The 20363-nt window shown below is 44.5% G+C and overlaps 2 protein-coding genes across 3 annotated transcripts in view; both read right to left on the bottom strand.

The window, feature by feature from the left end:
• sh3gl2a (SH3 domain containing GRB2 like 2a, endophilin A1) overlaps positions 1 to 20363 on the bottom strand; it is a 180404-nt gene that overhangs the window by 39191 nt on the left and 120850 nt on the right. The gene's annotated exons all lie outside the window — the stretch shown is intronic.
• Positions 1 to 20363, bottom strand: part of cntln (centlein, centrosomal protein) — a 57372-nt gene that overhangs the window by 18853 nt on the left and 18156 nt on the right. For both annotated transcript variants that reach the window (XM_057034538.1, XM_057034539.1), the window contains exons 11-19: positions 19464 to 19583; positions 17022 to 17143; positions 13824 to 13940; positions 8439 to 8539; positions 6294 to 6388; positions 4832 to 5316; positions 2220 to 2292; positions 896 to 977; positions 364 to 638 (exon numbers count right to left, since the gene is read on the bottom strand). In XM_057034538.1, the coding sequence (XP_056890518.1) occupies positions 364 to 638; positions 896 to 977; positions 2220 to 2292; positions 4832 to 5316; positions 6294 to 6388; positions 8439 to 8539; positions 13824 to 13940; positions 17022 to 17143; positions 19464 to 19583 (1470 nt within the window). The remainder of the gene's footprint in view (positions 1 to 363; positions 639 to 895; positions 978 to 2219; positions 2293 to 4831; positions 5317 to 6293; positions 6389 to 8438; positions 8540 to 13823; positions 13941 to 17021; positions 17144 to 19463; positions 19584 to 20363) is intronic.

Here is a 20363-nt window from a genome sequence, read left to right as displayed (position 1 = left end):
TGTAGGATGTGTGTGTTATATGTGAGAAAACATACTGTTAAGTCATGCGGGTAGTGTTTTATTAATAGTTTATACTAAACAACCACGAGGAGAGGGAACAGACACATATATATGGCTCAGGACAATTAGTGTGACAGAGAACAGGCTTCTTGAAACATTCAATGGCACAAGACGACAGCAGTCAGACAAGAGGGATATATTCCTCCTCTCAGTGGGAGTGGGAGTGACCTCAGCAGACAAGGGTCGGCCTGTCAGCCACACTTGTTAAGCATGATAAGGGCAAAGGACCTGCTGCCGCCGCGCTCACAGCCCCGAGCAAACACCGAAAAAAGCCACAAAGATGGAATTATTCCCCCAAGTTACCTGTGTGAGCTGCTTACTGCTGCTGAGTTTTTCAGAGAGGGAGTTGAGCTGTGCTCTGATCCTCTCGTTGGCCCTGTGGAGCTCTTTGGCTGAAAGCACGGCATCTTCCTTTGCGCGCCGCAGTACGTCAATGTGACGCTGTTGAGACTCGATACGCTGCTGCAGAGAAGAGGAGGAGGCGGAGCGGTGCGGCGCCTTCATTAGCATCCTCTTCCTTCTCCACCTCCTTTTCGCTCCTTTTGTCCCATGCTCCCAGGACTCATGCTGTTCATGGTCTAACAGGAAGAAGTACATGCAGTAGCTTCAGATTTAACAAGGGCCAGGAAATAAAAATCCATATTTAGAAGCTACTGCTGAGAGTTAACAGTGGTACAGTATGTACATCGTCAGTGCTAAGATGTGAGCCTCAATATCAAATGTCAACTAAAACCTCTTAAACTCTGAATTGGTTGTTTTCATGCCGTATCAACAAGTGATGCCTTTTTTTCCCTTAAGTAAATTCATTTTTATTTAAAGTTAAAACGCATCCTACCTTGTGCAAAACCACTAGGTTGGTTCCTGTTGGATTCTCTCGCTGGGGCCTCTTTGCTCGACACCAGCGAGCATCTGTAGGACTGAATGAGCACACAAACCAGAGACCGAGATGAAAAGCAGCTGTTAAACCGAACACAACCGCTTGACATGTTGCGCTTCTTAAAACGCAGCTCATAATGACACTGTGATCACACGGGCTGCTCAGTTGGAAGCGACAGGACAAATCAGCCTTGGCTTTAATAATTCACCTGAGCACGTTAAACCGACTTTAGATTCGACGCTCCTCAGCTCGGATATAACTCCTGACAGATGCTTGCAAATGCCGCCTTTGTTCAATCACACCCTCAACACCCTGATTCACTCCTACAGCGTGACATGTGTGTGTGTGTGGAGTCATTTGAACTTATAGGTGTGTATGTGTGACAACTCCCAATTGCAAATCGTTTGTAGCGACATCAAAGAAGCCCCCCACCATCACTACATCCCTCCTTTGCTACCCGTTTCCTTTGTATATGGGGTCAGGTAGGATTTGATCAGTGCCAGGTTTGATCACACGGTGTCTTGCAGACAGCAGAGAGGAGATGAACCCTTTGGTTTGTGACATAGCGTGCCGCGAGGAACCCAGGCTGTCATAGAGATAAACCCAAGAGAAGCTGATGGGCGTACTTAGCAGATCTGGAGCCAGGGAAACTAAAGGGGATCTGAGGGTGAGCAGACTGACAGCTCCCTGGATATGTTAACAACTCTTTCTTCCTCTCCGTCTTCTGGAAAAGGGAAGCAAGGACAGGATACAGACTATCACCAAAGGTCCCCCTCTATACTCTCGACTTGACGGACATATCTCTTGCGGGTTTGGAGCTGCCATGTCCTGCCGTGAAGTGGTTTGACATGGACAACAGAAGGGTCTGGACCTATTGATTTTATGGCATGGAGACAGGGGAAAAAGATGCACCAACAACCACATTCTGAATAGCCTTTTTAAGATGGACTCATGCAGCTACAGCCCGCTTAACTACGGTTTTAATGTTTTATTAATCTGATCATAGTATTAATGTAGTCTGGGCCTCTCATATTGATGAACACATGAAAAACCAAATGTAATTTCTTTATGTTTTTCAAATCCCGTGAACACTACAGCTGCTGCATTCATTGTAGACAGCATCTGAGCCCTGGGGTGCTCAAATATCGCACTTTTTCTTTGGGTTGGAACTGCAGAGTGAGGAAGTGACTTCACGACATTCACATCCAGAACAATCTGCAAGGAAACCACTCCAATACGGGATTAAATATATGTAACAATGAACATTCGTGTGCAGACAAACCTTCATTTTTTGTCCGTGTGTTGTCCCCGAATGCACACTGTTGAGACTGTCCACAAAGCCTTCCCCACTGTCACTGCAGACAAAAGTGAGAGTGGTTAGTCCAGTCCAGAAGCCAAACCCCAAAGACACGGTCCTAATCTACCACTGCTGGACACAAACGCCAATTTACCTTTTATGGTTGATTTAGTTGACATCGGGGAGGAAATAAATAAATAAATAAATGTGCATTTTGACCCCACCCTTCTTCCAACAGAAAATCAATGTCCCGTCCAATTTCAGAGCTGGAAGTGTAAATGTGGGTGTAAATGAAGTAAAAGTGCAGCGTGTGATGCTGATGGTGAATGCATCAACATGTATGAGAGCGGCTGTGGCCTTCATTAGCCTGCTGTGTGTGACAGACGTGTGTGAGAGCCACGGCTGAGGGGAGCCAAGCAAAGTTGCATCTGATGGACGCACGGAGAGTGCTTCCTGACACACACACACACACTCTGTATCTCTCCTAAACACACACACACACGCGTGCACACACAGGTTTATTGACAGTGACCTTTGACGTGAAGGTGGAAGCCAGTGACATTTACGCTGGTGGGTTTATTAAGGTGGGGCCTGGGAGAAGCAGCAGAGGTAAAGACCACAGAGAGGGAATCCAGCCAGAACATGACAGGGCTGAGGGCTCATAGTTAGGGTTAAACCTGGTCTGGACGGGGGCACAGGGACTTGCTGGAGCTCACTTATCCTTGCCACTTTGAAGAGTTCTAAGAAAAACACTAGCTCTCTCATGCTGAACGTCTTTTTTGTCATCTGATATTCATTTCAAATTACCGGTCCTTTAATGGACTGTCAGCTCATATATTGATGAAATCCATTCACACGTGGAGGTCAAATAATGAAATCACTGACTAACTCAGAGGATCGAGAAGTTTGTCATGATTCTGCGCAATTAAAGAGGAAAGGAATGCCAAGAATCTGAAAGCCATTTAACCAAATTGTCACTGAACTAATGAGGACGGTGTAATTTCTCAATCAGATCAACCGATATGGATGTTGAACAACCTAATGACAAGGCTAAGGCATGTTCACATGGCTGTTAGTGACCTAAAACCAGTGTACTCACCATGCCTCCGCTCCATCCTGACTCTTAAACAAAAGTGCTGACCTACCAAAAATGGCCAACTGCCTCCAGCAGCACACAACTTGCGAGTGTGAGCCAGAGACAGGCATAAGAAAAAAACAAAAAAACAACCCAAGGAGCACCACAACTCTGACATCTTTATTTGGCATCTTCTCAGGCCAAACCTCCTAAGGCAGAAATACTGCATTTCCAAGAATGCCTACGCCAGATATTCCTTAATAAGACCACTGTGATATGAAAGACCCTGAAGGCTTTACAGTGACAAATCAGGTGGCCGCTGTTTAAATAAGACAAAATCTGAGTTAAGACCCCTTCCTCACAAATCCATTTAGATCCTTCTCTCAGGTAAAAGCTATATTAGATTGCTGCTTACTAGCCACATGGAGAGGGCATTAGGAAAACAGGACATAGCCTCACCGAGAGCCTGCAAAACGGCCTTGTGTGAATACCGATGGGGGTGGATTACAGCCTGATGAATCTGTCGACGAGTCGGACAGGGAAAACGCGAATAAAAGGAGGTATGCCGGGGAGAGAAATGGAAGGAAAATAAATATCAGTGATTGCTCTGAGTGCTCCAAATGAAATCATTCCAACCATCACTCAACCATTGCTGGCTCAGTGGCTTTTTTGCATAAAACATACATGAAATAATTACTGTCGATGGTTCTTAATTTATAGGGTGTTAAACAGCTTGTAGACATCTGGTACGGAGCCGAGTAGGGTCATTCAAAATTTATCCAACTAAATTAAGTCTAGCAGAGGGAAGAGGTGGGTGGGTGAGATGGGAAGGAGGTGTGTACGTGAGCGTGCTGATAGAGGGAGGGCTAAGGGTTGGGAAAACACACACTGGTGATCTGATGTGTCACAAAATAAATAACAGGACTGTACACAGGGTGAGCGCCCATAAATATATGGTTGTGAGTATCTAGCGGAGGTGGGTGGTGCTTGCACAGGAATCCTTAGCGCTGTCAGGAGGGGGGTGGGGGGTTGGTGAATATGCAAAGGCCTAGTAAATTAAATCAAACTGCCAAACTGTCAATTTTGGGTAACGTGACTAGTGCTTGAAAATGGCATCACTGGAAGGTATCAAGGCTTCTGCGGCCCCCTTTATCCCTGGGCTTTTCTGGCATGGGTTCAACTCCGTGTAGAGAGGTGGCTAATTTTGCATGCAAATTTCAGTCAATGAGCTCCAAGCAAGGCATCCCAGGATATTTCAAAGGATCTGACAGTGGTTTCCCCCCCTCCTCTCTTCTCCTCTCTATCATTCTTGCTCGCGATCTTCTCTTGGATTCTGAATACCAACTAGACACACAATGAAATTCAATCACCCATTTGGTTATGCTTTGCATACGCACGTTGTCCCCCCGATACTGCGTAGCCCCCCCATAATTCAGCCAGCCTACCCTCTCCACTGCAACCACATGAAAATAATGAGGCAGTGAGACTGAGCGTAAGAGTGTCGGTGTGTAAGTATCATTACCTATCTAGGCTTATGTCCTCCCACTCGTCCTTAGCAGGACTGGGGCTGCGGCCTTGGCAGCTGATAGCTTGATTGCGACTGACTCTTCGATGGCTTTTGAATTTGACCTTGCTGCTAATGTTGCTAGCGATCCCGCCTGCCCGTGCTTGTCCTGTTGCACGGTTTTTATAGAAATCCCTGGCTGCTCTCAGGATCCCCAGATCCTGTCTCAGTTTGAGCAACTGCCGTTGGAGCGGGGTAGCCTCCTTCTGTGCGGCAGCCAGCTGGACTTCTAGAGCTGCCGTCTCACGGCGATGCTGCTCCGCCTCAGATAAAGCTGCCTCTTCACGGACGGCTTCCCGGGTTCGCAGATGCTCCAAGGACGCCTTGAGTGTGCAGCAGGTTTTGGTCAAGTCTTCCCTCGCCTCAAGTAACTGCTCCTTCTCATCCCTTAGTAACTCAGCCTCCTCCTCCAGGGACATCATCCTTCGCTCCAGCTGTTCAATCTGAAGAAATCACAGATAGAAGGCCTCAGTGGTATAGCTTTTTTACCCCTGTATATTTAGCATTTTTACATTTAAAACACAGTAACTGTACTATTAAAATGGCATATGGACCTTCCACTTTCCCCACTGCTATATGGAATCAATGCATATATTCATTGGACTCAAAAAAGTAAATACAAAGCTGAAAGATAGTGGTGTGGGAATGTGCAGTAAAAGTAACACACATTAAATTGCTCTGAGATATTAAATTTGGAGTTTGCAGTTGATGGCTTCACCACAAACTAGTAGTTTAGGCAAGCATGCTAATGAAATCATTGAGGGCTGTGCAGAAACCACCTTGGGTACTCATAATTGGATTCACACTCCACAACAAGATGGTGAAATTCACATAAATTTTGCGATTACATGCACAAATTTTGAAGCAGAATGTTGAAACTCACAGTGGAGGTATGATTTGCTAGATGACATTTGATGTAGCAGCCATCAGGATTACCTGGCCATCATAGTGGCACACACTCAGCCTGGTCACCCTTAAGGAGGCAACAACTACGAGCCGTCAGACTTCCTGTTAGATCTTTGTTAGAGACTCTTTAACGGAACAGCTTCCTACTGGGTTCGTGCCTGGAGGCAATATTCCCTGTTATTTAGTCCTCACTGTGGCTGCTGCTGTGTCCTGTTGCCTTTCAGACAAAATCACATGCCCATCCCTGCTTTTGACTGCTTTTTTAAAAGGATATATGCATAAATATACGCAGACCCCTGACATCTCTGATCTATAACTTTAAATCACCCCCATGCTGTATTTGCTGAAGTACTTACATTCAGTACAGTAACAATTATTTCTTATTTCCATCTTGACTTTTAAAATGATGGCATGACCTTTCCTCTTAAGTCTAGCATTTTCCACAGTTATGATTCTGTCGGGTTTCTTTCATTGGCACTGACAAAGAACTTTTAATGGCGGTCTAGTGCTGTACCTTTTTAAATGACTGTTCCAGTCGCACAGAAGAAATAGAGGCTTTTTTTGGCGCGCTGCTCTTGACCTCACGCTTTCCCACTTTGTGCAGCAATTCTGCAGGCAGGAACAAAGCAGATTATTGTGACACAACCCATCAAACTTATGCTGCTCGTTCAAAAAAAAGAGAAACTCACGTCAGAGGGTACATTAAGTCAATTAGCATTATGAGGGTCCTGATCTTCCTCACAGGGACCCGGTTCCTTTTTCTTTTCATCAATCAACTCAAAGGGACCTGGAGCGAAATATTCCCTTTATTCGCTCATTTTAAAATCTTAACCTGTGTTCTTCCTTCAGCGGTCCACAAAGAGGAAATCAGCGTTCAAAAGCACACGCAGACACATGCAATGTGCAACCTCTCTCAGGGGAACCAAAACAAACAATGAAGAGCGCTGGAATCCCTCGCGACCACAAAGCCCCGGGCTGCACAGCTTTGTAGTCAACGGAGTTTCCCCAGTGCACAACTAATCTCTGTAGACTAGTATAATTCTTTAGTTGAGGAGTTCAAAAGTGGCCGTGGCAGACGTGTTGTATGTTTTGAGCTTTAGGATTACAACACCATGAATACAGCAGTGACTTGGGATGTGATGCACACATGTTGCACATTCAGAGTCCGACCGGTGTAAATGGGAATGTTGTGATGGATGAGGATGATGGAAAACACAAAAAAAAACACAGAACTTTGTTCCCTTCACTTTCACGCAAACGTGACGAAAATCATTTATAGGACGTGGCCGGAAATGCTGAGCATTCAGGACCTGATCTTCTCAGGTCAGCTCATCTTCTGGACGGTGAGTTAAGACAAAAAAAAAAAAAAAAGCGTGGAGAAAAAAAAAAAAGCGTGGAGGAAGCGTGGCTCCCCGTGCCTTGCGTTGGAAGTTTGTTACTCTGAATTAGCCGAGTCTTTTGTCTTCTCGGCGCGTCACACTGGATCAGACGCAGCACCAAATAGGACAGGAGGGCTGCCGGGCTCGATGGATACATAACCAGGTTGGGAGACAATTATCCCGCGCCGGTGCTGGTGGCATGGAAGTTGGCACCTCAGCGATTCCTTGATAAGAAGTCGCGGTGGCTCCCCAGTCACATGCTGTTGAAGGAGGTCCTGGCAGCGCAGCATATATTAACGTCCCTCCCACGTGCTCTCGCCGGCTGCAGTACGAGAGCTCCTATTCCTTTCATCTGCTGCCTTTTGTTAGCGTGATCTTGGCGTGAGCACTTCAAATCTCACTCCCTTTGATCGGGCCGCAGAGTTTCCTTTGCAGCAGATTTTCTGGCCATTAATAGCATTTTCTTAATATTGACATGAGTTTTTGGTGACCCCCCCCCACCCCCCAAAAAAGTGACAAACTCAAATGGCAGTTCAGACAGTTTCATGCCAATTTAAATACTGACAATATGGACAATTATCCTATTTTGAAACGAACCATTAAAACTGCTTTTTATACAGTGAATATTAAAATATACAATATATAAATATTTAAATAGAAGTAGTCGAAAAATATTGTACAAAGACAATTTCTGTTTCAATTCCACTGTGCATTGATTTACAGCAATGCACCGTGGGTATGTAAATGGGTTAGAATCAACCAGCAAACGACACCAGGATAAACTCGCCATTTTGAAGGATCTTACGTTGGAGCATTTCTCCTGACTTGGCTGTCAATAGGAAAGGATCTGCTATTTAAATTAGTGTCAGATACTTGTAGCTCCACCTGACACTTTATTGGTTGTGAGGTAAATTAAAGTGATCTAGAACAGATTTGTTATTGAACCAGTTAATTAAGACCGGTGGACTCAATGGACTTAGCCTGACAAAAGGTAGCAGATTGGATTAAAAGCAGCGCGTTACAACTGTGCGAAGGATATATGCAGGACAAGATGGATGCCACTTGAACTTCCAATCAACTTGCAAGGAGTTGATCAAGTCCTAATTGAATTGTCTTGTTGAATCCACCGGGAGTCATCTAATTAATTCTCCTCACACGTGCACATGGCCCAGAGGTAAAAGGGATACTTCACATGTGTCCTCTCGTTCTTTCTATCTTCTGTTACAGGTGAAATTTCTGATTACTAGTTTGGTACAGAATCATTCACTTTCTCTATTTACCCATGTGCTCATTAGCAAGACAGAGGTGGAGCTCCTTGACGGTGGCCCGGTCCACGGCAGCCTGGACTCGCAGCATGTCCAGCTCCTCCTCCAGGCTGGTTCTGCAGACACGATGTTCACACAGCATGTCAGATGTGTCTTTTTTTCCCCAAAAAGAATGGAATGAATATTTCAAGAGCTCACTGTGGACTCTTATGGCAAAAACTTGAAATCTGGCACGCTGGCTTTTTTAGCACCGACTTTGACTAATTAAAATGCTTTATAATTCATTAGGAAATCAAAGTGACAAGAAACATGAAAACAACAATGTAGTGTGTGTATATGTCGGTGAGAGACACACACAAAGAAAGAAAGAGAAACAGTCAGACTAGAAGGTGTGCACAATTACCTCCCTGCAATTAGCTTGATTCCTGCTAAAGGCTAATTATGTGGAGCCATGCTTGAGACTTTGCACTTTCAAGTTATTATTAGGACCCCAGCTAAAGTCTACAGAGGATACGCACAAGCCCGCTGAGACGAGCACACCTGAAACATACACCTAATTTCCCTCCCCTCTGCTCCAGAGAGTCAGAGAGAAGCGCTAAAAACAAGCTCCTTCTACTGTAGTGGCATTCTTCCCTGAATTAACCTCATTACAGGAGCAGGTCTTCTGTCCACTGGGAAGTGCAGCATGGCAGATACACTCCAAGTGTTTAAGGACATACAGGGCATTTGTGGCATGATGTCATTTTAATTTTACTTCATTTAAAATCGATCCATTTTTTTTTCCTGTCTACATTAACCAAGGCAGTTTCTTCCCCAAGTATTTGAAGAGAAAAATGATTTGGGAAAAGTTATCGCCATCGCACAGGGAAGAAAAGTAATTAGCTTTTCAGCCCACGCAGTCCAGCAGAGGCCCGGTCCGATGGCTGACCGCACGTTAAATAAGTCCAGAAATGACTCTCCCTCAGGGGGGTTGAGGAAGCAGATGGATATGTGTCGCTCCTCTATAGATTTTACTCCATAAATGAACTCAAGTCGATGAGGCACCGGCATTGCCTTATGTGTCCAGGCTGCTAATGGGACAAATGAGCTGAAATATGCAGTATGTGGAGGCTGCTGGTTCCATCTCGTGTTTCGCTTTTATGTCTTTTCACATGCTGATAGTATTGATGCCAAACTGAACTTTGCGTGCAAAACATTCAATTTTGTTGAAGGATGAGCTTCTATCACGGAGGGATGAAGGATACGATTGCATGTGGAGCTCGTTGGAGAGACGCCTCCAGTTTCCCATCAGAACGCTGTAGTAGAGATCATATAGTTCGTATAGTCGTACTCAGTGATTCTGTCCAGACAGAATTAGCAGAGGTTTTAAAAAATGCCAATGAATCAGATTAAAGATTTGTGTTTGGGCTCATCCTTATTTCATTTGGAAAGTTTTATAGATAATGATAGAAAAACTTTGAAAATATAACTTTTTAAAAAGCTGCAGACCTTTCACAAATGATTCCTTTTGCTTTAAATGTACATACTAAAGCAGAGAAGATGAAGAAAAAAGACTTTAACTGTGGGTGCAGGCAAGCACTAGTCCAAAAAAAGGGAGTTAAATGCAACTTATACTCCTCTGTAATGCTTCACGTCTGAGTGGTTCTGAGTACAACTGTAGCGCTGGGCAGCTCCAGGCCACCGCGAGGGTTGTAATAAAAGCAGGGCATGAACAGACTTCTGACAAATCCATGATGAAAATGATGGATTTGTATATAAACTGAGTCTGAATAAACTGTCCATTTTGGAATCCTCACACTGAAACCCACTGAGCATCCAGATAATAATCTGAAATTAAAAAACAGGCTCTCTGAGGAAAAACTCTATTCTCCACAGTTGTTCCTGACATTCAGTAAAACAAGGAAGCTAAATCCAATCAAGCTAGCATGCTAAATTTCAATCCCCTCGCCACTTGAGCAGCTTCACCTAAGGTAGAAAAACCCTCAGTTTGGATGAAGGTAGAGCAATTTTATTGAAGAAACTAAACTAACGGCAACAGACAGGTGTTCTGTTTGGTAATGAGGTGGTCTGAAATTTAAGCCTGCGCCTCATGCTGCTCCTTTGGCCTCATTTCTGAAAACATTTTATGTCTTGGGCAGCGCTAGAACTTCAGCCCAAAGCGATCCGCTCCGTGTCATTTGATCTCGACTCCACCTGCGTTGTGAGGAACACAGCTTAAAGCACAAACTGCCAGCCTCCATCCACTAGGGTTTACAACACAACATCATCTGCAGCCATTGTGTATTCACATCCCAGACTACTCTCGGGTTCTCGCGCGGCACATAAAAATACACTGGAAGATTAGGGAACGGGGTGAGGGAGTGAAAACACCTCTGGCATTTCTATCGCTGGGGAGAGAGTCTTGTTTTGCGGGGCTTTGGTGGGTGAGTCCCCGATGGTTAAATAAGGCTAGTGGGCTGTTCATTCATGGAGGGAGCTTGGGTGGATAAGTCACTGTGGTCAGCAGAAACGGGGACTCCCTGGAGGAGTTTAGAAGGCTCACAGCTATGTCTTGTCTGCAGGTGATGCAGCAGCGAGTCTTCAATGATACATTATGATATAGAATGATGGCAAGAAATAAATGGGCACCACACCTTGGTAGCACCAGGTGAAAAAACCCAATATTTCCAGAGCATCCGCTACAAATATCCACATAAATGAGCAATAATCTATTTAACGAGGAATGAATGGATCCAATATTTTATATTTCGGGAGATGTGTTTAAGGTATCTGCATTTTTGTGCTTTAAAAGCCTGTGGAGCATAACTAGCCAATCAATAATTATTTTACAAAGTAATTAATGAAGGAAGAAACTTGTGCCGTTTGGTTTAAAAACATGCATAAATCATTCTGTTTGTGTGTCCCTCCTCCAGCTAATTTCTGGTACATGGGGCAAAAGACTCTCATTACTTCTATTAGTTATTAGCGAATCGAGATGAAATGGAGGAAAAGACGAATGTGAAGGCCATCAGGGTAAACTTTATTAAAATTAATTAGAGTCAACGTCGTTTACTGGGGAGCACGACGTCCACGATAGTCACTCTCTATAGAGGAACTGCAACTGCTGCCACAGCGCAAATGATCTCGGAGGCTTTTTCCTCGAGTAATCGCTAACTAATTTATGCTTTGATGTCATCGGAGCAAAGCATCTTAAGGCCGAGAGCGCTCTGCATGTGTTTATTCTGTTTATGGGGCCTTAATAATCCCTGCCTCTTTTCAGCAACAGACCTTTAACAACAATTATCACACATGGACACGGAGTGCTGCAGACAGATGCATAATGAAGCAGATACTGTGGAATGATCCCACTGCGAATTTTATAGCCCACCCTGTCCACAGTTGCTTGCCAGTTATCTACATCAACCAGCAGCGGGACTGCCGAGCAAGTTTTAATGGGCTGACGAGGATGAGACGCGGATTTCTGTATCATTAATGTGTCTATCAACAAAATAATGATAATACATGCATCACCGGTGGTTTCCAAAGCTTTCACAGCTTACCGCTTTGTACTTTTGATCCCAAATGTCGTTCCTTCACAAGAAAAGAATATGAGTAAAACTATTTACAAAAGTAAACTTCACCCAAAGTCACCGTGCAGCAGTGGCGACTTGGAGAGGTTGGTTCGCCTCATTGAACTGCTAACTGGGAGGGAGTGCTCTATAACCTCTTAACATTGTGGGGACCCACTGTGCAGGAGTTATCCCAGCAATATTCATTCTTGACAAATGGTCATTGGGGGGGCAAGACGGTGCTGATTTGGACAAGGTGAGAGGGAGCATCTGTGCATCATATTATGACAGTGAAGAAGAGAATGGGGGATAAATTGAGAATTTTAGCACACACATTTAAACACTTCAACCATCAGCAATTTAAGGCTTCACAAAGGTGCCTCCATTTGGTCCTAAATGTTTCAGCTGCCGGGAGTTAAATCTAAATTAGCAATTAGTGGATAATGTTGCCTGGTGTAACCTTTCTTCTAACACGGTCAACAGAACAACAAGCAAAGACTACACGTCCCAAGAGTCTCCAGGCTGTTATGCCTTCATGATCTTGTTACTGCAACACAAAGACAAAAGCACTTTTGCTATTTCAGTTTCCTGACAGCAAAAATTTGCATTTTAGAGATGTTAAAACCGAGCCTATTCCCACAATAAATACTGAAGAAAGCCTGTGGTAAAATGAAGTTGGGCAGTGACTAAATGCGTAGCTTGTTGAGTAGAATTGAGGATGCAGATGAGTGATTTAAACCAAATTACACCCATCTGAATTTCCCAAACAACATGCTATGAGCTAGCCTAAAAATATTATGCAAAACTGTCTAATATTGCCAATGATTAACTTTAGACAATTAAATCTGCATGACATTTTGGTAATATTAAAATGTGAACTGCCAAAAGCTATGGGTGTCCTGGAAGATAATGTTGTCTTTACTTGAAGTTAGATGACTTCAGCTTAGTTTACTTTGAGTAAAGGGGGGAAGGGGGGGTGGGGGTGGAGGCGATAAGGTAGACCTGGTCAGGGGCACATGAAGGGGATCAACGCTAACCCTCCAGAGGACGGACCTTTTACACAGCTCAGACAAAGCCTGGCTGTCCGGCATCCCTTATGATTTCCCTTGCAGGTCAGTTTCAAGGACCCTGCATGTTCAGCGCAGCCCGTTAGCCCCACCTCTCTGCTCCACCCCTGCCCATCCGTTTCTCTCTTTTGCTGTACTCAGCCCCAGTCGTGGCCGGGCGGACCAGGCAGGCGGATGGACATCCCTTAACAACATCAGCGGCACTAGGGCTGCTAGTCTGTAATTAGCTCGGACAGCTCAGGCTTGGAGAGAGGCAGTCAGGCTATATCATAATGAGTTCAGCTGGGATTAGGAGGACAGGGCAGGGGGGAAAGTAGGAGAGGGAGTGGAGGGGGCAAGTACTAGAATTCTGGCCTCAACCCACCTCACTATCGCAGACGGCTGGGGGGTGGCAACAGGGAAGTCGGGTGGGAAAGGGGGAAGAGGAGGAGAGAGAAGAGTAGGCTGTCGGAGAGAAGAGGAGAAGGCGAAGGCTAGGAAAGGGAGGGGAGGGGAGGGCTGTGGCTCAAGGCCAAGCTTTGTGAAGCATCATAAAGGGTCAGTGTTAGCAGTTGGGTTAGAGGGGCTTCTCAAGATCAAACGAGACAATGGTCATACAACACCTAGAGAAAGACAGAGGAGGAAAGAAAGATGATGAAAAAAACAGAAACAGGCAACAATAAAACAAATGAACACAGAGAAGAAACCATGAAGGTGTCAGCATCTTAAGACATTACTATGTCATGTAAATCACATTCACACACGCTCCGATGGCGTGTGCGGACACGATGAAACATGGCACTTACTTCTCAACTGTGAGCTTCCTGGTGAGATTTTTGAAGTACGTCAATTCGTTCCACACGGCATCGCAGTTCTCTTGTCTCAGCTGCCAAGGTTCTGCACGCTGCATCTTTCCACCAGGCCTACAAACAAATGGAACAATGGAAGAACAATGGAAAAACACTGTACATACCCTTATACATTACCTTGGCATCTCTGGGTCAACTCACCTGGGACGACACGGCCCCTCACGCTCGCACTGTTTTTTATTATTCAGCCGTCATCAGTAGTATTTAAATGAGCAGCCTTGACTTTGACATTTCAGTGGCAAATCATGTACACGCATGTTTTTGAGAGCCCAGGGCACAGCCCGTGTGGCAGGGCGGTGGACCATTCCCCGTGTGCCATGGAAATGTAAATAATGGCAAAAACACACTCACAAACGAGGTCATTCAAATATCTACACCTCACTTATGAATACTTAATGGCACTTTGTGCTCAGTGGCTGTGCCCTCCATTGAATTTGCCTTCAATTCTCTAACACAGACACAGACACACACACACTCACAGTCCCTGCAGCATCCCTACACACCACAAACTCATCAATCATTTCAAGCCTAACGCATTCGATTCCAATTAGCCTTTAATTTGCAAACTGAAATGGCATTTAGTAAGAAATCAGAGATTGCCAATGCAGTAAATGAGAAGAGAATGACACCTTTTTCTTACACACTGACAGAGACTCAAACACTTAGGTGGAGCAGTAGTGGAGGGCTCTTTTTTCTCTGGTCATTATGGGTTATGTAGACACAGCCATGCTACGCTAATACTAGTTAAACCCCGAAGCCTGGGACTACCGAAGTTGCCGAGAAACGGCAAATGTTTTCATTTAATACTCCTGATGCCCCTGTGAGCAATTTAGAGCCCTTGAACTTATTCGCAGTGTATGTGTGTGAGTTGACTTTGGTTCCTTTCCCAGAGAGTGGAGCTACTTAAAGGATAATCTCACTTATATAGTCACAGATTGATAGATACACCTTGACTCATTCTATTGCAGGTACCTGTGAACATAGGAGCTGCGCCTGGAGAGGGAGATGAACATGATATTTTGCCCACACTCAGCTTCAATTGTCTCAAGGTGATTTGAGAAGTATGTAATTTACCAACAGCATTTTTTATGAAAAGTGTATGAAGCTTTATTAAGTCACGCTAACACTTTATACGTTTTAATTTGTTTACAGTGGGCCTGAAAGCTGTTGAACGCAGAGCCATGAGAGAGCGATCTTCTTCAGGCCTCAGAGCTTCCCCTCGATGATTTTCCTAGTTTCCATTATTAAGCGGGAGGAAATGGAGAGAACTTTTCCACGATGCTGTGGCTAATTGCTCTGATTCAGGGGGAATCTGTTTATGGGCGCAACTTTGATCTGAGTACGGATGCTTTAATAACCTTTAATTTTATTTGCTCACCCCCATCGTGCCTCGGCTGATTAAAAAACTTTTTCCCTTTTCGAATATAAATAAGACTTTGGCCTTTTTTCCCCTCCTCCCTCGTCCACATGGCATTTTGGGAAAATGTGGTGGTAATGGTGAATGGCAGGATCGCTGCACTGGACTGGCCAACTGTTTTCAATTTGCATACTAATGAGGCAACGGAAGCATCGTGTGCTTGACGACTGGACGATAGTTATCTCCTGGGTGTGGCGAGCAATCACAGTGACAGTGATCAAGGGTTTGTTATCCACAAACAGTTATTTACCGTTAATTTAATATTTGATTTTGGTGGCGAGAGAATATTTTTTTGACATGGTGTAAAATAAAAAGATGAAGGTATAGCAAATTTAAATGCAAATTAATTTTTGGTACAAAACAAAAAAGCTCTTCTAAGAACAGCAGGTATTTGCATCTGAGTCTGATCTTAGTCCTGTAAACAAAGGGGGTAACTAACCCCCGACCCCTTTCCAAAAAGGCAGCAGCAACGCAGCATGGAAGCTACAGGGGAATCCCTAACGAGCATGAAATGCAATGAGACTCGGTGCCTATCCCCGCTGACTTGTTAGGGCCCCGACTTCCCAGCACTAAAGGGAGTATTTAAGTCATTTTCTATTGTGTCTCATTCACACTGGCATTACCCCGATGGGTTCGGATCTATTTAGGACTGATGCTTGATGCAAAATGAATGCGGGATCATAACATTGAGTGACTGACTACCACCATAGAAGGCTGAGACTCAAAGGGCAGAGATGCCCTTTGAGTCAATATCACGTCAACTCGGTCTTATTAAAATGGACTTTTGGTCTTCGAAGCTTTCTTAACCAATTTTCTGTCATGGAATTTCTCAGAGTCAAGATGTTTCGTACAGATACTGTTTTCTAAAGAGCAGCTAAAACGTATAGGAGCGGCACAACTACTGTTGGGAGTTTACATCTCTCAGTCCTGTTCCCACTGTCTCAGACACATGCTGCTGAGCTGACATGAGCCGGGTCGAGCCTGGCACTGAAAGAGCTCCCCTTCTCACTCCACTTTCACGGACTCGTATTGCACAGTTGTTTTCTTTAATTAATCCGGAGAGAAAGGTTGAGGGGGTGGTCTCAATTGCTCCACATGGCCACCAAGCATATGTAAGTAGTTGATAGAATAAAATAATAAATGGGCCGATACTATTGGAGAAAAAAGGTGCAGGCTTGGAGGGTGAAGCAAACAAAACCTTCAAGTGAATGCAGCCTTTTTTTGAGTGAAAGTCATGTGGTTTCTTGTGAATAGAATGTGTTGAAACAGGAAATGCCCCTCTTCCCTCCACAGGGCTTCTCACACACCTTACACCCCCCAGGACCAGACACCTCCAGCCTATGACTCTCACATCCTAATGAACGCTGGGGGGGGAGAGAGATGTAGAAAAGCACACACAGACTTGGCACAAAATGGTCCATCCAGACGGGGCTTAAGACCTCAGAGCTTTACAAAGACAAAGGGAGGAATTTCATACATTTTCTCAAAACCTCGCATTCAGGGTTTTGTCTGGCAACATTTGAGCAGCAATGACATCCTAATACTACCTGTGAGAAATTTCTAACAGGTTAAGCTCTGAAACATCTCTTGCTGACGGTTGATGATGTTGTCCAAGTTCCTTTGTCGGGTTTTATGAACGCTACATAAAACCTGCATGAGTGTACATTATTTTCTTACAATTTCCACATCTATCACACAGCAAGACATAGTATACTCACAGGAAATTAGACTTTTCCAGCTCTCTCAGCTGTTCTCTGACAGTCTTGTAGTGGGTTTGAATAACACAAATACGTTCCCGGCGATTATCGTGAGCTCTTCTCAGCTCCTCATTTTCTTCCATCTGTAAGACACAGGGATCTTTATCAATTTCCCAATATATCTAAATCTGGCACACCCTTACCAACAGCATCAGAACTCTTTCTCTAATGATAAGGAGCTCGTGGACAACTGAAGCATCGCTCAAAGACAACGTATACACGGTGAGTAAATGGGCCAATGTAAGCCTGAGCAGAGTTACAGACACATCCTTTAACCAGCACGAGAGTTACTGATGACCAGCACGACTTACAGCAGTGGGGTGTGCACTGGTGGGCTCGTTACTGACACTTTTGTTGACAGCTATTACAAACACAGCGAGACTGGAATCTAGCTTTAAAGAAGGAGCACGAGAAGACAACATATAGATTTTTCTTGTCAGGGGCACCCCTCCTCCCCATCACATTGACCTTAACAGAGTGGGCGATGGAGAAAACACTTTCAAATAGGACAAACAGAGGTGGAGAGAGAGAAAACGACTGAGGGGGAGGTGAAAATAGGGGGAAGAAATAGAGTGAAGAGAGAGATGAGAGCAGAAAGAAAGCAAAAGGGAAAGTGGAAGGAAGAGTCCAGGACAGGTTTCTGCTTGAGTGGCCAGGGTTAGGGAGAGTTGTCGAGCGCTTTCTGAAGGGAAGGAGCTTGTTTACTGCTGATATGACACGGCTGCCCTGCAGAGAGGGAAATGCGAGCCCTCAGCCCTGTTATTATTAACAAGGACAAAGAGAACAGAGTGAGCACACAAACATGCACTGGTTACAAAATACACACAGACAATGCCCGTTCGGACTGCCAGTGTGACAAGTATAGATTTTCCCTGGCGTGGATTATTCACAGAGGACATCGACAAGACATCCTCGACCTCTTCAAGCTGCCCCAACCTCTCAAAAACAAGGCTCTAATGAAAGGGGCCAGACCGGGGCAGTGTTAACTGGTGGAACTAGGAGCCGGGGGAGGGAAAATAAAAGTTGAAACTGACTGATGGCAGGGAAGGAACGAAGGATCGAGCAAGTGGCAGGGAATTAGCCACATCATGGTTTTCTAGGCTCCTTATAGAGTTTCCCCTGGGTGACGCGGCTCTGGTCATCGAGCCGCAGACCCTTGCGTACCAATCAATACACCCCCTTACTTGGCCAGCATACGCATGTCTGGATGTTCTCAAGCTGAAAAATAATTACGCAGCAACAGATATTGTTTGCTTGAAAGTGTTCAGAAGGGGGGGGGGGGGGCTGTTGTAACGAGAAGTGTTTGTTTGTCTGCTGCTGTTAGTTACTAAGGTCAACATGTCAATGGGACAGGATGGTAAACCAATAGACAGGATCCACATGACAGCAATGAACTGGAAACACTGGAGTAATGGTGAGTTATTAAATGAAACTGATGAAAGGCCTCTTTCTCAAGTTCAGATCCAAACAATAAACCCTGCTCCTGACAAACCGCCTCATTAATACAGTCACAACTTTGAGCTGCCATTCACAGTCTCGCTCTCAATCTGTTGTTAAATGCCCCTCCAGCAGTAGACACGTAAATGGCTGGCACCATTAACCAGAACACTCATGCGTGTCATATAAATCTATGTTAAGCGTTACCTGACTACATTTCTGCCGGTGAAGTAACACTTTAGATCTGACAGGAAAATGATGCCTAATGTGCTCCTAGAACAGCGTTCTAAAGGAGATGACCTCTGCATAATTACATAGTTCCTGGTTGACCTGAAAGATGGCAAAGAAAAGGAAAGCTAACAAGGAGGGCAGGACAATGGCAAAGGAGGATATGCTCATTTACTCGAATGAAATGACATTTTCTAAACTCAAACACAGGCAATAAAAAACACGTTTTACCAATTTTGAGTGTTGATAGTGAACATGAAGTTTAAATACCAAATACAATCAATACTGTTCAACGGAAAGAAATCGCTGCCTCTGTCCAGCTTCAGTGTTTCACTGTCTGGACTCATTCTGTTTATGTGCACACGGGTGTAAGTGACTGTAAGAGAAGGTCATGTAAAAGGCAGCTGCGGCATTGGTGCAATTGACCCTGTGGAGACTATGACCATTACCGAGCTCCAGACCTCTGGACAGCTGATAGCAGCAATCTCATGTGAAATAATGGCCGTAGGAACAAGCTGTTATTATTAGTGGTTATTTAGCAATTTTGCTATGATGCAAGACAACTGCAGACAACGTCATGTGGAAAAATGGCTGTCAGAGGTTTAAGACAGAAAATGCAGAGGTAATGTGAAAAAGGGAAATACACATTATACAGTAAGACATAAAGAAGATCTGGGGATAAAGGGATTAAGTCTGATAAGAGAAGATGAGAGGATATTAGGAGTATTAACTAGTTACCTTCAATTGCAACAGCTCTTCAAGGTCTTGAATCCTCTGTTCTGCTTCTCTTCTCTTCCCACTACACAATTCCACACTGCTGGCTGGGGACAGAGACCTAGACCGCAGCACAGGTGCTTCCTAGGAGAGATAAGCGAAGGTGCATTGGCGTGGAACCTTGACTTATACAGAAGCTCACCTGTGAAATATTAAAGATCTGTAGAAACACTCTCTAATGCTAGTTTTGTAATTATCCACATCTGCTACATGGGTCTTTTATCTTGTGTAAAACATGAATATCATCTTCCTCAGTACACATTTGGAAACATAAAAAAATGCACAGTGGAGCAGCAGTCCACATGAACTGGAACCAAAGGGAAGGGAATCTGTGTATGTGTGTGTGCATTCGGAAACAGGAGTTGCAAGCTGAGAGCGCCAAAGGTTTCTCACTGCGACTGGCTAATGAGTATGTTCATTTCCATTTACATTGTTTCTTTGACAATAATGATGTCCCATTAGGGGAGACTAAAGGGGCTATAGATTCCAGAATGTGCTGGGCTTCATTACAAGAGGTGGGCAGGGAGGCTCCTCTAATTGCTCTACTAGGGGCCTCCAGGTTACACTTGATAGGACAACTGGAAGAGCCGACGATTGGGGAGGGGAGGCTGCTAGCCATCCTCTCCTGTAGAAATAAATAAAGAAGTGAAGAAGTGCTGGGCCCGCACTGTAGAGAAGCAGTGGGAACAATATGCTAGTGGAATATGAATATCAGAGGTTATGAGCCCCCCTGTGGTGCCAGGCAGAGCTGACCAGATGGCAGGCTAAAATATGCAAAGAGACTAAACATACACCACTACTTGGTTTTGAATAGATGAGAAGTATAAGCAAGGGAGTAAGTAGGTTTATAATAGAAAGCACCTC

The sequence above is a fragment of the Takifugu flavidus genome, chromosome 6 (assembly GCF_003711565.1).
Source record: "Takifugu flavidus isolate HTHZ2018 chromosome 6, ASM371156v2, whole genome shotgun sequence".
NCBI classification, from domain to species: Eukaryota; Metazoa; Chordata; class Actinopteri; order Tetraodontiformes; family Tetraodontidae; genus Takifugu; species Takifugu flavidus.
This window is presented reverse-complemented; position numbering and strand designations above follow the sequence as displayed.